This window comes from Oryctolagus cuniculus, chromosome 12 (assembly GCF_964237555.1).
Source record: "Oryctolagus cuniculus chromosome 12, mOryCun1.1, whole genome shotgun sequence".
NCBI lineage: Eukaryota > Metazoa > Chordata > Mammalia > Lagomorpha > Leporidae > Oryctolagus > Oryctolagus cuniculus.
The window spans coordinates 57,376,899-57,391,148 of NC_091443.1; the positions used below are offsets into that span (position 1 = coordinate 57,376,899).

Here is a 14,250-nt window from a genome sequence, read left to right on the forward strand (position 1 = left end):
ACATATATATAAGACATAAGGGATCTTTCAAAAACAAATATAGCCATAATAACCATATAACACCTAAACAGCACCAAATATCTGATCAATATTCAAACTTCCCCAGTTTTCTGATCAACATTTTTTCAATTTTACCCATTTTAGTAAAGGCACAAATAAGGTACACACACACACAATGTTTGATTCATGTGTCTCATAGCTTTTTGGAAATGTCTAATAGTCTTCCACTTTTTACCCCTTGCCACTTATTTGTAGAAAAAAAAGTAAGATTACTTGTCCTGCAGAGTCTCCCTATTCCTGATTTTTCTGATTGCTTTCAATGCTGTGTTGCACATGTCTCAGTTCTACCATCTGTAAAATGGAGATAATACCTGCCCTGCTTACCTCATATCATTGTCATTAGGATCAGATAATATTGTGTATGTCAGGTTGTTCTATTCAACAAAGAGACTGTTTTCTGTAGTGTTCTAAAAGAAAAAACACTTCACATACCAATGCTTGCATACACATTTATTAAGTTGCAGCCAAGTGAAATGTGTCAACTCCTCCTCTTGAATACAACCTTCTTTATTGGTGTGTAACAATACCCAAGGGCTGGAGGCACCACATAATCAAAATCAAATGCCAGCTTTTCACAGTCTTGGCTGAAGCAGTATGGTCTCAAACACCATCGTATGCTGTGAGGAATCTGAGCATTTCATAGTCTGGCCTTTTAGTGTTCTTGACATATATATTTTAATATTGATGCTCATTGCAGATCCACATAAAAGAAAAACAAAAAAAGAATAAAAGCTCTTATTCTAATTCAGCAGAAAATGGAGCTGTCAGTGTGAGGGACAAGGCAATATCAAAATGCAGCTGTTTTTCATCCATAATTACCTACATAAGAAACATGCTGTCATTCTTAGGGGCTTTAATAATGCGTGCACATAAGCAATAGCATGATCTAATAGGAGGCAGTTTCACCCAGCACCTTCTTTTTACTCTGGATCCTTATCTTCTTCTGAAAAATGGGGGACAGACTTCTTGGCAACAACATTGTCCAGTCTCTGCCCTTGTAGATATGGATTGACACTCTAGAAAAAAAAGTTTGGTATTACAAATGAACATCCAATGCAGGCATTTCACAGAAAAAGTGAATAAAGAATTCGTTTTTGCCTATTGGATTACTACAGTGGAACCTACTACCTACCAAATAATTTCTCTAGTGCACTAATGAGCATCTAACTGGCCTAAGGATTATTGTCTGACAGATGTCTCTAATTGTCTCTTCTTTGCAACTACACAGTTCTTTGTAAGATGCAAGGTGATCTTTTTAAAAATTATTTTTAATGAAAAGATTTGGAGTGAACCAGCCAACAATTCTTGCTACTAACTTAGATCCCAAGCTCCATCTGAACAGAAAAATTAATCTGTGGCCCTATTTGGATGGGAGACGAAATCTGAAATTCATTAAGTTGTTTTAGAGTGTTAAGAAAATCGGAATAGGGCCAAAGGAAAGTTAGCACCTGAAGACTGGTCACAGATCATCTTTGTGCTGTGATTCCTTCTTCCATGTCAGTATCCTGCTAACGAGAATTCTTTCAGGGCTCTAGCAAATATTTCTACCTTCCCTCAAATTCAAAATCTGAAGATAAGAAGGAACTTATCCAGAATGCACCTCTGTTTTTGACTCCATGGTTTGCAATCTCTTTCATCTGTTTGTATTCTGAATGGGTCAGGGTTTTTCCATTCCTTCTCTAACACACATCTATTTCTTGAGGTTTGGAATTGAACCTGAAATTGAAGCTTTATAACATAGTTTTTAGCAAGCAGAAAACATTCCAAGATTTTTGGAAGATATTGTTTATGGAAGTTGCCTTCCAATAATGGAACAAAAATGTAAGAAAGAAGCTGTTTTAGTTGTAGATGGTCAGAAATTCTGTTGCACGCTAGCTCCCAAGAATGAATGAGTACAGAATGCTCATTACATGTGGAAGATGGCCTGGCATGAATCCTTTGAAAAGTGAGCATTCTCCAAAAGAGCAGGAATGGGACACGAGTTTAGTATTTGTATATGTCCTTCCACATTCTGACTGGTAAAAACATGATTCATGAAAAAACTTAACTCATCACAAAGAAGGTAAGAATTACAAAGTGAGCCGGCACCGCGCCTCACTAGGCTAATCCTCCGCCTAGCGGCGCCGGCACACCGGGTTCTAGTCCCGGTCGGGGCGCCGGATTCTGTCCCGGTTGCCCCTCTTCCAGGCCAGCTCTCTGCTGTGGCCAGGGAGTGCAGTGGAGGATGGCCCAAGTGCTTGGGCCCTGCACCCCATGGGAGACCAGGAGAAGCACCTGGCTCCTGCCTTTGGATCAGCACCGGCCGTGGCGGCCATTGGAGGGTGAACCAACGGCAAAGGAAGACCTTTCTCTCTGTCTCTCTCTCTCTCTCTCACTGTCCACTCTGCCTGTCAAAAAAAAAAAAAACAAACAAAAAAAAAACAACAACAACAAAAAAAAAACAAAGTGAACCATGTCCCTGTATATCTGAAGACTTATATGTCATAAAAAGACAGTACTTTGCTAGGAAGTCCTCTTTAATATATTTAAGGCAATAAAAATTTTAGGCCCATTTTCCAATGAACATTTTGAAACTTGCTCATACTTATTTCCAGGAATATCAATTAGCGTCATCTGGTCTACCCATGGGGATCATATCATAATCTGCGTAGTTTGAGACTGAAAAAGTATGTTTGATACCATAAATACTTGCTTTTATATAGTAGTAATATTTATTTTGAAATTCTATTATATTAAAAGAGATGTTCATTTTATGAAGTAAATAAGGAATTAAAAGGTTGATACACACAAGGCCAGAGTTGTGGTCTAGGAGGTAAAGCTGCCATCTGCAGTGCCCACATCCCATAATCCCATATGGGTGCTAGTTCTTATCCTGGCTGCTCCACTTCCAATCCAGTTCCCTACTAACGGCCTGATAAAAGCAGTGGAAGATGGCTGCTTTGTACTTGGATGCAAGCATTGTATTTGGAACACCTGGATTAAGCTCCTTCTGGCTTCAGCCTGGCCCACTGCTGGCTGCTGCAGCCATGTGGGGAGTGAACCAGTAGATGGAAGACCTCTCTCTCTCTGTCTCTCCTTCTCTCTCTATAACTCTGCCTTTCAAATAAATCAATAATAAATCTTTTTTTACTTTAATAAATAATTCAAATAAGGAAAATTGTAGATCTCAAATATTACAGAGATTCAGCATAAGAGTCAAAAAATTTGCAAAGTTATTTTAAGGAAAATTGCCCTTTTCTTTGTAAGGCAGTTAAGAACTCAGTGGGATTTAAGTATAGAGAGTCACATAAAATCATCTGGGGCTCTTGATCAGTGAGTTTCATAGGAGAAAGCCCTTTTTCCAGACTCAGAAAGTGCAAAGGGTTTGGTGTTAGACGGTAGAGGGCAGAGGAGAAAATGAATGAGAAAGAAACAAGGGTAATTACTTGAACTTTTTCTTGAGGTTTAACTCTTAGTGTTGACTTCAACACTTAGGAGTAGTAATAGTAATGAACATTGGGCTTTTTATTTTTAATTTTTAGGTATTTATTTTATTTGAAAGGCAGAGACCAATGTGTATATGTGGAGAGAGAGAGAGAATCTCCCACAGACACACAGAGAGAAACGGATCTCCCTTCTGTTGGTTGCACTGCCCAAATGTCCAGAGCAGCCGGGGCTGGGCCAGGCCAAAGCCACGAGCCCAGAACTCAATCCAGGTCTCCCACATGGGTGGCAGGGACCAAACTACTTGAGCCATCATTTGCTGCCTCCCAGAGTGCACATTCACAAGAAGCTCTGATATGAAGTGGAGCCAGAGCTCAAACCCAGGCACCCTGACATGGGATGTGCTTTCATAACGTCCAGGCCAAATGCCCACCTTATTTTTAAGTATGCTCTAAGGAACTCAAGGCATTTAAATATTTGTCTTCTTCCTTGGGTGAGAAACTGATTAGGTTACACAGAAAACAATATTCCCATTCCACAGCTGGAAGAATTGGACCCTGGCTTGGTGTCCTTTGGAAACCCAAAGGAGACACTGAGCTTTCCTGGAGGAAGCCTTGATTTTTCATGAAAGCTGACCTGCAATTTCATCTTGATTCCTACCATTGAGGAGATGATTAAGGAGGTAGCTTCTGTTTCCCTATCAGTCCAGAGAGGCCCATGATTTATGGCATGAGAATAGGTCTTTACAGAAGCCTGAAAATAGGAAGAACTTGATACCTCTGGGTTGAAATGACCTTTATTTTCAAAAATTCTAAGCCTTTTCTATGTGGAGGAAGTTGAGGCTGAAGCAAAATACTTTATAATATGTATCTTAGCCAGAATTCTGAGTTTTGGCAATCACTGGTCTCATGGAAAAAGGACCTAAATTGTGATCCATGGTCATTTTCTGACTCAAAGCAGAAGGAATGGTGGCCCAGGAAGTAGAAGCAATTAAAGCTTCATGAAAAGTTACTCATTTTGGGTCAGTCATTGGTCTTATTTGGAAATGTCCTTGTTGTATCAGGGGTGATATTCAAGCCATCTTACTGGCAAATTGTGTGTATTCTGAGATCCTAGAATAGAATTTCTTGATGTTCTCTCAAGAACACACTACACCCTTCAGGCCCTTCCTGTCACTGTCTGCCATTGGAAAGTGTAACCGCCAAGAGAAACCCCTAATAACTCCTCAACTCTCCCAAAGGAGATCTGTTTCCAGACGTGAAAGCTTCCTGCTTCGCACATGGAACATCAGTTGTGGGTCTTCAGTGTCTTGTCGGCAGCACAGGGGCTTGGAACCCTCTGTTGTAGGATTAATGCTGAGGCCTGAAAACACACAGCTCTCAAAGCACTTTCTGACTGGATTTGGCAAAACTATTCAGAATGGCTACAGTTATCATCATCTAGATTCCCAGATTTTGCCAGGATCTGGGCACTTGCTATTTGGAATACACAGTGTCCCTGGATGCACAATTTGGCTTGTAGGTTTTAGCTAGAGTGGTTACTGTCAGCCGTACTTCACTAATAGTAATAGCAGCTTGCGGTTGTCCCTCCATCTCCTCAGAAAAGGCCGGTGGACAGGCCTTGATGTCTAATAAGGTACCAGTGGGTCCATAGAAAGGACCCAGATCACTTACCAAGTCTCGATACCATAAAATGCATAGGAAAACCAAAGCAAATTTGACATTCAGCTTTACATGAGGCAACATTGTTTTTATATTAGTTAACGTAGACATTCCAGACCACAGTCCAACCCAGATAGTTCTGGGATGGCCAATAACTGGGCCTACAAACAAATTCTGCCAACAAATAGGATAGATCTAGTAGGTTATATATCAACATGGCTAGGCCAAGAAAAACGATAGGTAGGGGGAATGAGGTTTGTTCATCACATCTTTTTCTTGTCACTCCTTCAAAATTATTGCCTACAGCTTGAGGTTCAGCACTTCCTTGTGTTTTTATATAATTGGGACTGATGAATGAATGTTTCTCCTCACTGGCCTAAAGATATACCCTTCTGTACTCCCAGAATTTCCCACACATATGTGAGGGATACACCTTTCCCAAATGTGATGGAGGTGATGGATTCACCTCAAAACCAAGTGTTCCTTGGCCGGCGCCACGGCCCACGAGGCTAATCCTCCACCTGTGGCGCCGGCACACCAGTTTCTAGTCCCGGTCGGGGCGCTGGATTCTGTCCCGGTTGCTCCTCTTCCAGGCCAGCTCTCTGCTGTGGCCCGGGAAGGCAGTGGAGGATGGCCCAAGTGCTTAGGCCCTGCACTGCATGGGAGACCAGGAGGAAGCACCTGGCTCCTGGCTTTGGATCAGCACAGCGCACCAGTCATAGTGGCCATTTGAGGGGTGAGCCAACAGAAGGAAGACCATTCTCTCTGTCTCTCTCTTACTGTCTAACTCTGCCTGTCAAAAAAATAATAATAATAATAAAAGAAAAGAAAAAAAGTGTTCCACCAAGCTATTGATTATTGCAGAACCCAAGGGCAGACTCTCCGGCCTTGGTGCTCATCACCGTTCTGCCCCTCTGGGCTGCATGAGAAAGGACTCTGCTACTTTCCAACAACAAGCACCCCAACAAACAACCCAGTCAGCTGCAAGTTACCCTCCGCTTCCGTCTCTGTGCCCCCTTCATCTTCTCATACAGGAGTTTCTTGTTCTAGAATAGGGAGAAAAGAAAAGACAAATGTAGGAGTATGGATCAAATTTGGTGAACGTCTATTTTAAAAGCAATACTTGGTGAGTCCCCTGGATATTTGCATACACATATTTTGGAAACAAAACTGGATGAAAGGAATGTTGTGTCAGAAAGATAAACCACAAGAGAAAATCTGGTGGTGGTGCAGCTTTTAATAAAGTCCTCTGTAATGCCCCAAGGCACACCAGTGTCACCAACAATCACATAAACAGGAAAGTACGACATTCTAAAACAAGAGGGTGCTGGAAACCCATCTCCTCACTTTGAACAGTCGTTGTTTAAAATAAATAACTTTATCTCAGTATCTAACTCTCTTTTTTATGAACTGTACCATAAACTGCGTTCTACAGCAGTGTCTGCCTATTAACAACAACCCTCCGTGTAAATAAATGAGACATTCTGACTTCTGCAACCATCCCTTCTGTAGCTGAAGTCAGGGCCCCCAGTCAAGACAATCGGAAAACCATTTGGTTTATAACATTTTTAATAGAGTGAACCTTTTAAAAACTGCCAAAAACCTTCTTGGCAGAAAGGAAAGTTACGTTGAGGGGGAGAGCTCTGTTACCACAGTTTGTATAAGTGTTTCCACATATTGCTGTGTTTCAAACACACAGTGGACTTAAATGAGCTCTAGAGTATCAGACACATGCTCAGCAGATTTCTGTGCCATAGGATTATAAAAGACAGAACACTTAACCTGAAGGCAGAATGGGAGAAGGGGATTTGGATGTTTTACTTGTGTTGTTTTGTTTATTTGATTTTTTAATCAGAAGGGAAATAATGTATAAAAGAGGTGATTCATCTTGCACTAAATAAAACACCTTGACATTGACTTAGGGAAAAAAAAAAGAGGAAGAGACAACAGAGTTTTGGTAAGGAACAAGTTTATACAACCCTGTATCCTTCAAGCTGCCTGGCTATAAAGATTTTTTTAATGGTAGATTTGAAAGTGAAAATGACAAGTGCCAAGATAAGCTTCATCATTTTCATGTTCATTAAAATCCACCCCACCTGCAATTTACAACGTGTATCTCTTGCCCAACCTTAACTATTCAGGGAGGCTGTGCCAGAAGTGAAGGAGCCTCTACTGCCAAAAACACTGATACTGGCTGCAGTTTCTATCTCCCGCTCCCTTGGGAAATGGATCAACTTGCCATCAATAGGGAGAAATGGTAGATGTGTAGATCATTGCTTTGAGAAATGAGGATGGATATTGTGGCACTCACTCCCTGGGGCTGCATTTGTGTTTCTGTAAACTTGACACCATTGCGTGCATAATGTCACAGGGGTTCATGCCAGATATGCAGAAGGGTGACCAGTGGGGGAAGGAGCTGAGGACACTGGCTTCTTCATGTGCACCCTCATGTCCAGCTGCCTGAGCTGCAGGGGATGGGGAGGGGCCCAAGACTTGGTATTGTGGTATGGGCCTGCTACTAAGCCCTGGCAAATTCCACTGTGCCACCTGCAGTGTGAAGGCAGCATCATTTTAATTTCCTTTAGAAGATCCATAGAAGCCTTCATTAAAAAAGAGATGCAAAATGTCTGGCAACTCTTTCTCTCAAAGCTGGTCTCTGCTCTCCCTAAGAGCTAGTGTTAGAATGAGGAGGATATTGCTCTATTAACCATTGCTATTTTATGGATTTAAAGAGGAAGGCTGGCAGGTATGGCATGGGAACAAAAAAAAAAGGTATACAAAGTGAACGAGAAGAAAATGGTCATTTCTTTTGATGCTCATTCCCTATTGGTTTCTTGGGGGAGTGGTGAGCCTGTCCTCTGTGTGAGCAGCAGGTTTGAGTTCATTAAAAGGACTTTCCCTTGTGCCTCAAGGTTTTGGACAACTGCCCAGGTCCTGGTTTCAAATTCCAAAATAAGAACCGAGGTGGGGTGGGGTTGGGGGGACCCTCTTTTCAGGAATGTCTGATTCCAGGGCTAGGGCAGGGAAAGTACAGGGATGAATGAAGCTGGACTATCTAATTAGATCCGAAAGTAAGCACTCAAAATAATGGGATTAAGTCAAAGGGAAATAAAGATTAACTCAAAGAGACTCCCACTGGCCAAATCTAGGACAGTTTGAACATCAAAATAAACAATAACAGGAATCCATGAATCCACACTGATAGTAAACAAAACATTCATAAATGAATAAGGAAGCAGGGGAACTCTTGCTTAGAGTAAACTGACATCTAGTAAAAGCAGAAAGCTAGTAAAGAAATCACATTTTACAACTACCACAGTTAATTCTGGTAAGCATTATTAATGGATACTAAATTTGTTGTTAAAAGTTTAATGGGGTACAGAATATTTATACAGTCTCAAAATACCTCCCCCTAGATTAACTGTTAATCTCAAAGGCGAAAACAGGTAATTGTTCACTGGAGAAACCTGGTGGAAACCACTTTAACAAAGTGAACGAAGTTAACACTACCAATCCTGGACAAACTGGCATCCCAGGCTTCCTGCTATAAAGTACTCAGAAGGCCATATCCAAGAAGGCATAGTGCATGGAAACCTGAGACAGACGTAAACTGAAGGGCCTTTGACTTTTTGGACACATTGGTCCTTGGCCCTCATTTGTCCCATGGCTCAGACTTTGGCTATGACCAGCTACTGGTGAAAATGTATGAAAAGCATTTAGAAAGAAGTGTTTGCCTTCAGAGGCAACTTTTTCCAAAGTGAATAATTCAGCAGCTAGCATATAAAGGAGGGTGGGGATAATTGCCATCTAGAGTGGCCAGCCTTCAGTTATAGCCCCTCAGTGTTGCAGATACACTGTCTGAGAGGCAATCAGCCTTAGGCAGGACTTGACAAGACCTCTGCTCAGGACACATGATCAACGAGCTCTGAAAAGACAGAGCATTTATTCAGTTTTTAAAGAACTCTGGAACCAGATGATTGAGTTCAAATCCCTGCTCTGCCAATCATTAGCTCTGTGTTGCTAAACAGGCTACTCTAATGCCTAATCTTGCATTTTCTCATCTGTAAAAATGAGAGCAATAAGGATGGGCAGATTGAATACGATAATTGAGGTCAGGTATTTAATACAGTGTCTGGCACATAGTATGTGCTCAGTAAATAAATATTACTATTTCCTATTGTGTTATATAACACCATTACTATTGTTATTCAACTCTGTATTCCCATTACCTAACACAGGGCCCAGAAGGCATATGATGTGCATTTAATAAATGTGTCTTGATGCATTAACAAAGAGAGAGGCATGCAGGAAACAAGACAGACGCTGATATTTATAATATGTGAATCATTGCTAAAGATGCAGCTCAGCTCCAGTTAATGTCAAACACAGGGAAGCATTATTAGCAAATAAGGAAGCAGGGTCTTGTGTGTAGTTCTATTGTGAAAGATGATTGCTTTGTTAACTGAAAAGATGGATGAGCTGAAGACAAGCATGAGACTATCACTCTACACAAATACTGAGGAAGGTTTATGGGCCCCAGCTTAGAAAAGCAATACATACTTAATTCACATGTCCATGTGAAGAGCAAGCAAACCATGTTTTATTGCTAGGTGGTAATGAGAAAATAAACAAGGAGACTTAAGTTTAAACAAATACATAATTACAGGTGATAAAAGATGTGTAAACATTGTCCCTGATCATTGATGTGTAATAGCACTTTCTTTTTACGTATAATCCTAACTTCTGGTCTTTAATTCTGATATAGGTGAAGACTAGGAATAAGTGAGAGAAACACAAGTCAGTGTTTAGAGAAGCAACTAAAAGAACGAAGGGCAGTGATTGGCCTTGCCCTGGAACGCTGGGAGTGAGTGAAACTTGGTGAGAGAAATCTGTAAATGTTTTCGGGAAGAGGAAAGTTGGAAAGAGAAGTTTCCATCTGTCCCATGCCATCACAGTCCCAACTGGGCTCTCTTCCTTCCAACTCAGACTTCTCCTTTGACTTCCTCAATGACTATTGTATCAAGCAGCTGTGCCGATGTGCTCTCCTGGGTCATTCATCTTTCTAGTAATTGCATCTGGCCTTCATAGTACAGCTAGAACTTGATGATGAAAAATGCTAGCTTTGGTTCATTTTACTTTCATGCAATTCCTCTCATCCACAAGACTGGAAGCTCTGTGAAGACCAGTAGCACGTCTTGATGCCTACTGCATTCTGAGCACCCATCCCAGTGTCTGGAACAAAAACAGGCTCACTATCTTCTTATTTGATACTTAATGAATTTAATCCTGCTTCTGCTTGACCATACTCTGCCCATTTCTTGCACAGCCCTTCCCAGTGCACCTTTGTGATCTTTTACTCTTTCCTTCCCTCTCCCTGCTCCATTTTTTCTCTGCCCCCTCCCTCTTTTCCTCTTTTTTAAAATGCCCTCAGTGGGAAGCTCATGCCATCCAACTCATATAAACCAGGTATATGTCTATTCATCCTCATGCTATGAGTATCTTTATGCCATATTCCAATTCTAGTTTCCCCCTTTGAAATATTTTTAATTCTCATCCTTTTGCACATGTTCCTAGCCATCATAGCTAGAATTACTTCCCATATTTCTTCCTGTCTTTAGTCTCTTGTTTTTCCATATCATCCTTTAATATACCATCAGATATTTTCTTTTATAAACAGCTTTCATAATTCCAACCTCACATTCAGTCACATTCAGATGCTTTTCCACTTAATTCAACATATTTAAACTCTACCAGTAGTCTTGAAAATGGCTCTACAAACCAATACTAGCTAATAGAACTGCCTATGAAAAAGAAGAAAAATAGAAAAATGCAAAATAGAAGTATTGTTGCTTTAGTGTCCAAAAGGGGGTAATATGTGTTTGTTGAAGGCAGAGGAAACTGACTGAAGGAAGTGGAAACAAGATGGTGGAAAAAAGTGAAAGCGGCCATTAATGAGGATGGACATCTTTCTCTAACATGGTGTGGGAGGAAGGCATGGGGTTTAGTTTTGAGGTTTCAGGATTCCCAATGAAGAAGGAAGCAAGGTCCTCTGCCAGAGACCTACTCACTCACTCATGCACTCACTTATTTACAAGAGTCTTGACTGCCTACTATCATATGGGAGTTAGCACTACAAAGTAGATCCCTACTTTTCTCAACTGGCTCCAGAATTTGATTCCATAGGTCCAACTACAGAAACCTAGGCATATCCCATTTGATTTTAATCTTGTTTGGTTCATTGTTGCAGCCTATTGGGATCATCTTGAACCCCAACTCTGTCATCTGGTGTTATCCATTCCACCTTTATGGTATCTTTCGATAATCTGATAAGTAGGCATTCTATATTTTATTATAAACATTGGTAAAAACATGGAGGGGACAGTGCTAGGACAGGCAGGATCTAGGTGAAATCTCCTTCTCTGTTGACATGGATTCTTCAACAAGCTCCCTTTTGGTAATACTCTACTGCCTAGGCTGTATCTCTCTACCTCTTCCAATAGATCATAAAGGATCTTGTTAAATACTTTGCTGAAGTCCAAATACATCATACGTAATTTATTTCCCATGTCAAGCTGGCAAGTAAATGTATAATACTGGCAAATCAAAGAATACAATTAGATTGACAAGACTTGTTTTTAGTACACTGCTGTTAAATGGTTATGATTTATTTCTTTCTGAGTGCTTATAAACAACTTATAACTAAGCTCATTGAACACATTTTGTAATTTTTTTTTCCTTCCATAAAGTAGAATTGCATGTTCCTACATTCTGGCATTTTTTTCCCTGATTACACAGAGACCACCTCCCTTATTCTAGAGGTCAAATTAGCAATTTTCCTCAGGATCCTTTATTAAAAAATCACATAATTTGATAAAATCCTATATGATCTGCATGAAACACTCGTGGGACTTTAGGATGCGTTAAGGCACAGACTGTGTAGTAGGTCAGAGTAGAAGCCTCTGGAGACTGGCCTTTCTAGATGGGTTTGGTATATTGTTACCTAGTCACACTAGCTTTAATACTTAAAACCCCTCTCAACCAGAAATTTCTGGAAAATCATCTTCTAAACATTTTTTCTTCTCTCTGCGTACCCATACAGCTCATCTCTGCATCAGTGTCTTCAGAGTACCAAATACAAATGTACTAGCAACTGAGATTAGACTTACCCATTTGCCCAAACCTGGATAGTCATGTTCCGGATCAAAAAGGTGCTGGTGCAACTGGAATTCTCGACTGAACTCTGCTGTGTCAGGGGTGTTTTCTAGACATCCATCTTCTACTGCAAACAGCCAAAAGTTTATGAGGAACGGCCAACACATTTACCATTATTCTCAGAGTTAATTTATCAAAAGCAACTACATATCCAAAAGTTAGAATCCATTTACATCAGCCACTCTAAGTCACTTTCCCTCTGGGATCCAGACTCCATGGTGGATGTGACTATTCATCCCTAATTCCCACTCCCATGGAAGACACTTACTGGCTGTGCACCAAACCCACTTCCCTTTCCTTTCCAGCACACTACTGGGCTAATTTTGAAACCTTGCTTTGCAATCAGGTGGAGTCATATGCTTGAATTTGGGCCAATAGAATATGGGTAGAAATGATGGTATTCCACTTCCAGCTCTGGCCCATAAACATCTCACATATGATGCTCCACACCTTCCCCCTGCCCCATTTGCTGATCTGTGTGCTACATGTTGCCATCCGAGGCAACTGTGAATGTCAAGTTTAAAGGTGGTAGTCAGGGTGCTGAAGCTTCCACCTTTACCACACTCTTGCCTACCTCTGGCAGGCTATGACATGAGTGAGAAATATATTTCTGTTGTCTTAGGCCACCAAAAATGTTCCATTTGTTACAACGGCAAGGATTTCCTTAACATGTTTTTCTGCTCCATAGGACTCATTGTTTTCTCCTGGGTGAGCTCCTTAGAAAGCACTCCTACTTCTTGGATAAAGTACATTATATAACAACAATCACCACATGGTACTTGACGTTGAGTGTTATAATGGTAATAGCTTGAGCTTTGGAGTCAGACACACTAGAACTCAAGGACCAAAATCCCAGCTCATGGGGCTAGCATTATGACCCAGCGGGTTAAGCCTGCAGCGCCACTGCCTGCAATGCCAGCATCCTATATGAATACAGGTTCCAGTCTCGGCTGCTCCACTTCCTAACCAGCTCCCTGTTAATGCACCTGAGAAAGCAGCAGAGGGTGGTCCAAGTATTTGGGTCCCTGTCACCCACATGGGAGATCAGCATGCAGTTCCAGGCTCCAGGTTTCAGGTTGGCCCAGCCCCTGCAGTTGCAGCTATTTGGAGAGTGAACCAGTGAATATATGATCTCTCCCTCTCTCTGTCGCCTCACTCTCTCTGTTACTCTGCCTTTCAAATAAATAAATCTTAAAAAAAAAAAAAACTAAAAATAACCAGGTCAGATCCCAACTCATAAGACATTGATGGGTTTAGTTTCTTGGGAAAGTTAACTTATCCTCTCTAAATTTACTTCTTAATCTGTGAGATGTAAATAATCTTACTTAAAAGGTTTTCTGTGAGGAATAGAAATTGTGAGAAAATGAAAATAAAAGATAAGTTTATTTTGGTGCAGAATTTTTTAAAATTCATACACAGTTAAAAAAAAAAAGAAAAAAATGAAAAAAAAAAAAGAAATTTGGTTCACTCTCCAAATGCCTACAATAGCCAGGATTAGGCCAGGCGGAAGATGGTAACTAGGAGCTCAATTCAAGTCTCCCATGTCTGTGGTAGAAAAAAAGCCAATTACTTGAGCTATCACCACTGCTTCCAAGGGTCTTCATTAGCAGTAAGTCATAGTCATGAGTCAGAGCTGGAAATTGAACCCACACACTCTAATGTGGGACGTGGGTGTCTTAACTGGTGAAATAAACACTAAGCCAGGGGCTGTCACTGTGGTGCAGTGGGTTAAATCCCTGGCCTGCTGTGCCGGCATCCCATATGGGTGCCAGTTCGAGTCCTGGTTGCTCCACTTCCGATCCAGCTCTCTGCTATGGCCTGGGAAAGCAGTGGAAGATGGCCCAAGTCTTTGGGCCTTTGAACCCATGTGGGAGACCTGGAAGAAGCTCCTGGC

General features: G+C 41.1%; 1 protein-coding gene across 3 annotated transcripts in view; it reads right to left on the reverse strand.

Annotated features, from left to right (window-relative positions):
* Nucleotides 1-495: 495 nt before the first annotated feature.
* SCG5 (secretogranin V) overlaps nucleotides 496-14,250 on the reverse strand; it is a 69,265-nt gene continuing 55,510 nt past the window's right edge. For 2 of the 3 annotated variants that reach the window (XM_008269250.4, XM_002718004.5), the window contains exons 4-6: nucleotides 12,311-12,423; nucleotides 6,137-6,190; nucleotides 496-1,076 (exon numbers count right to left, since the gene is read on the reverse strand). In XM_008269250.4, the coding sequence (XP_008267472.1) occupies nucleotides 981-1,076; nucleotides 6,137-6,190; nucleotides 12,311-12,423 (263 nt within the window). In that variant the 3' untranslated portion in view covers nucleotides 496-980. The remainder of the gene's footprint in view (nucleotides 1,077-6,136; nucleotides 6,191-12,310; nucleotides 12,424-14,250) is intronic. The other variant, XM_008269251.4, reaches the window with a different exon arrangement.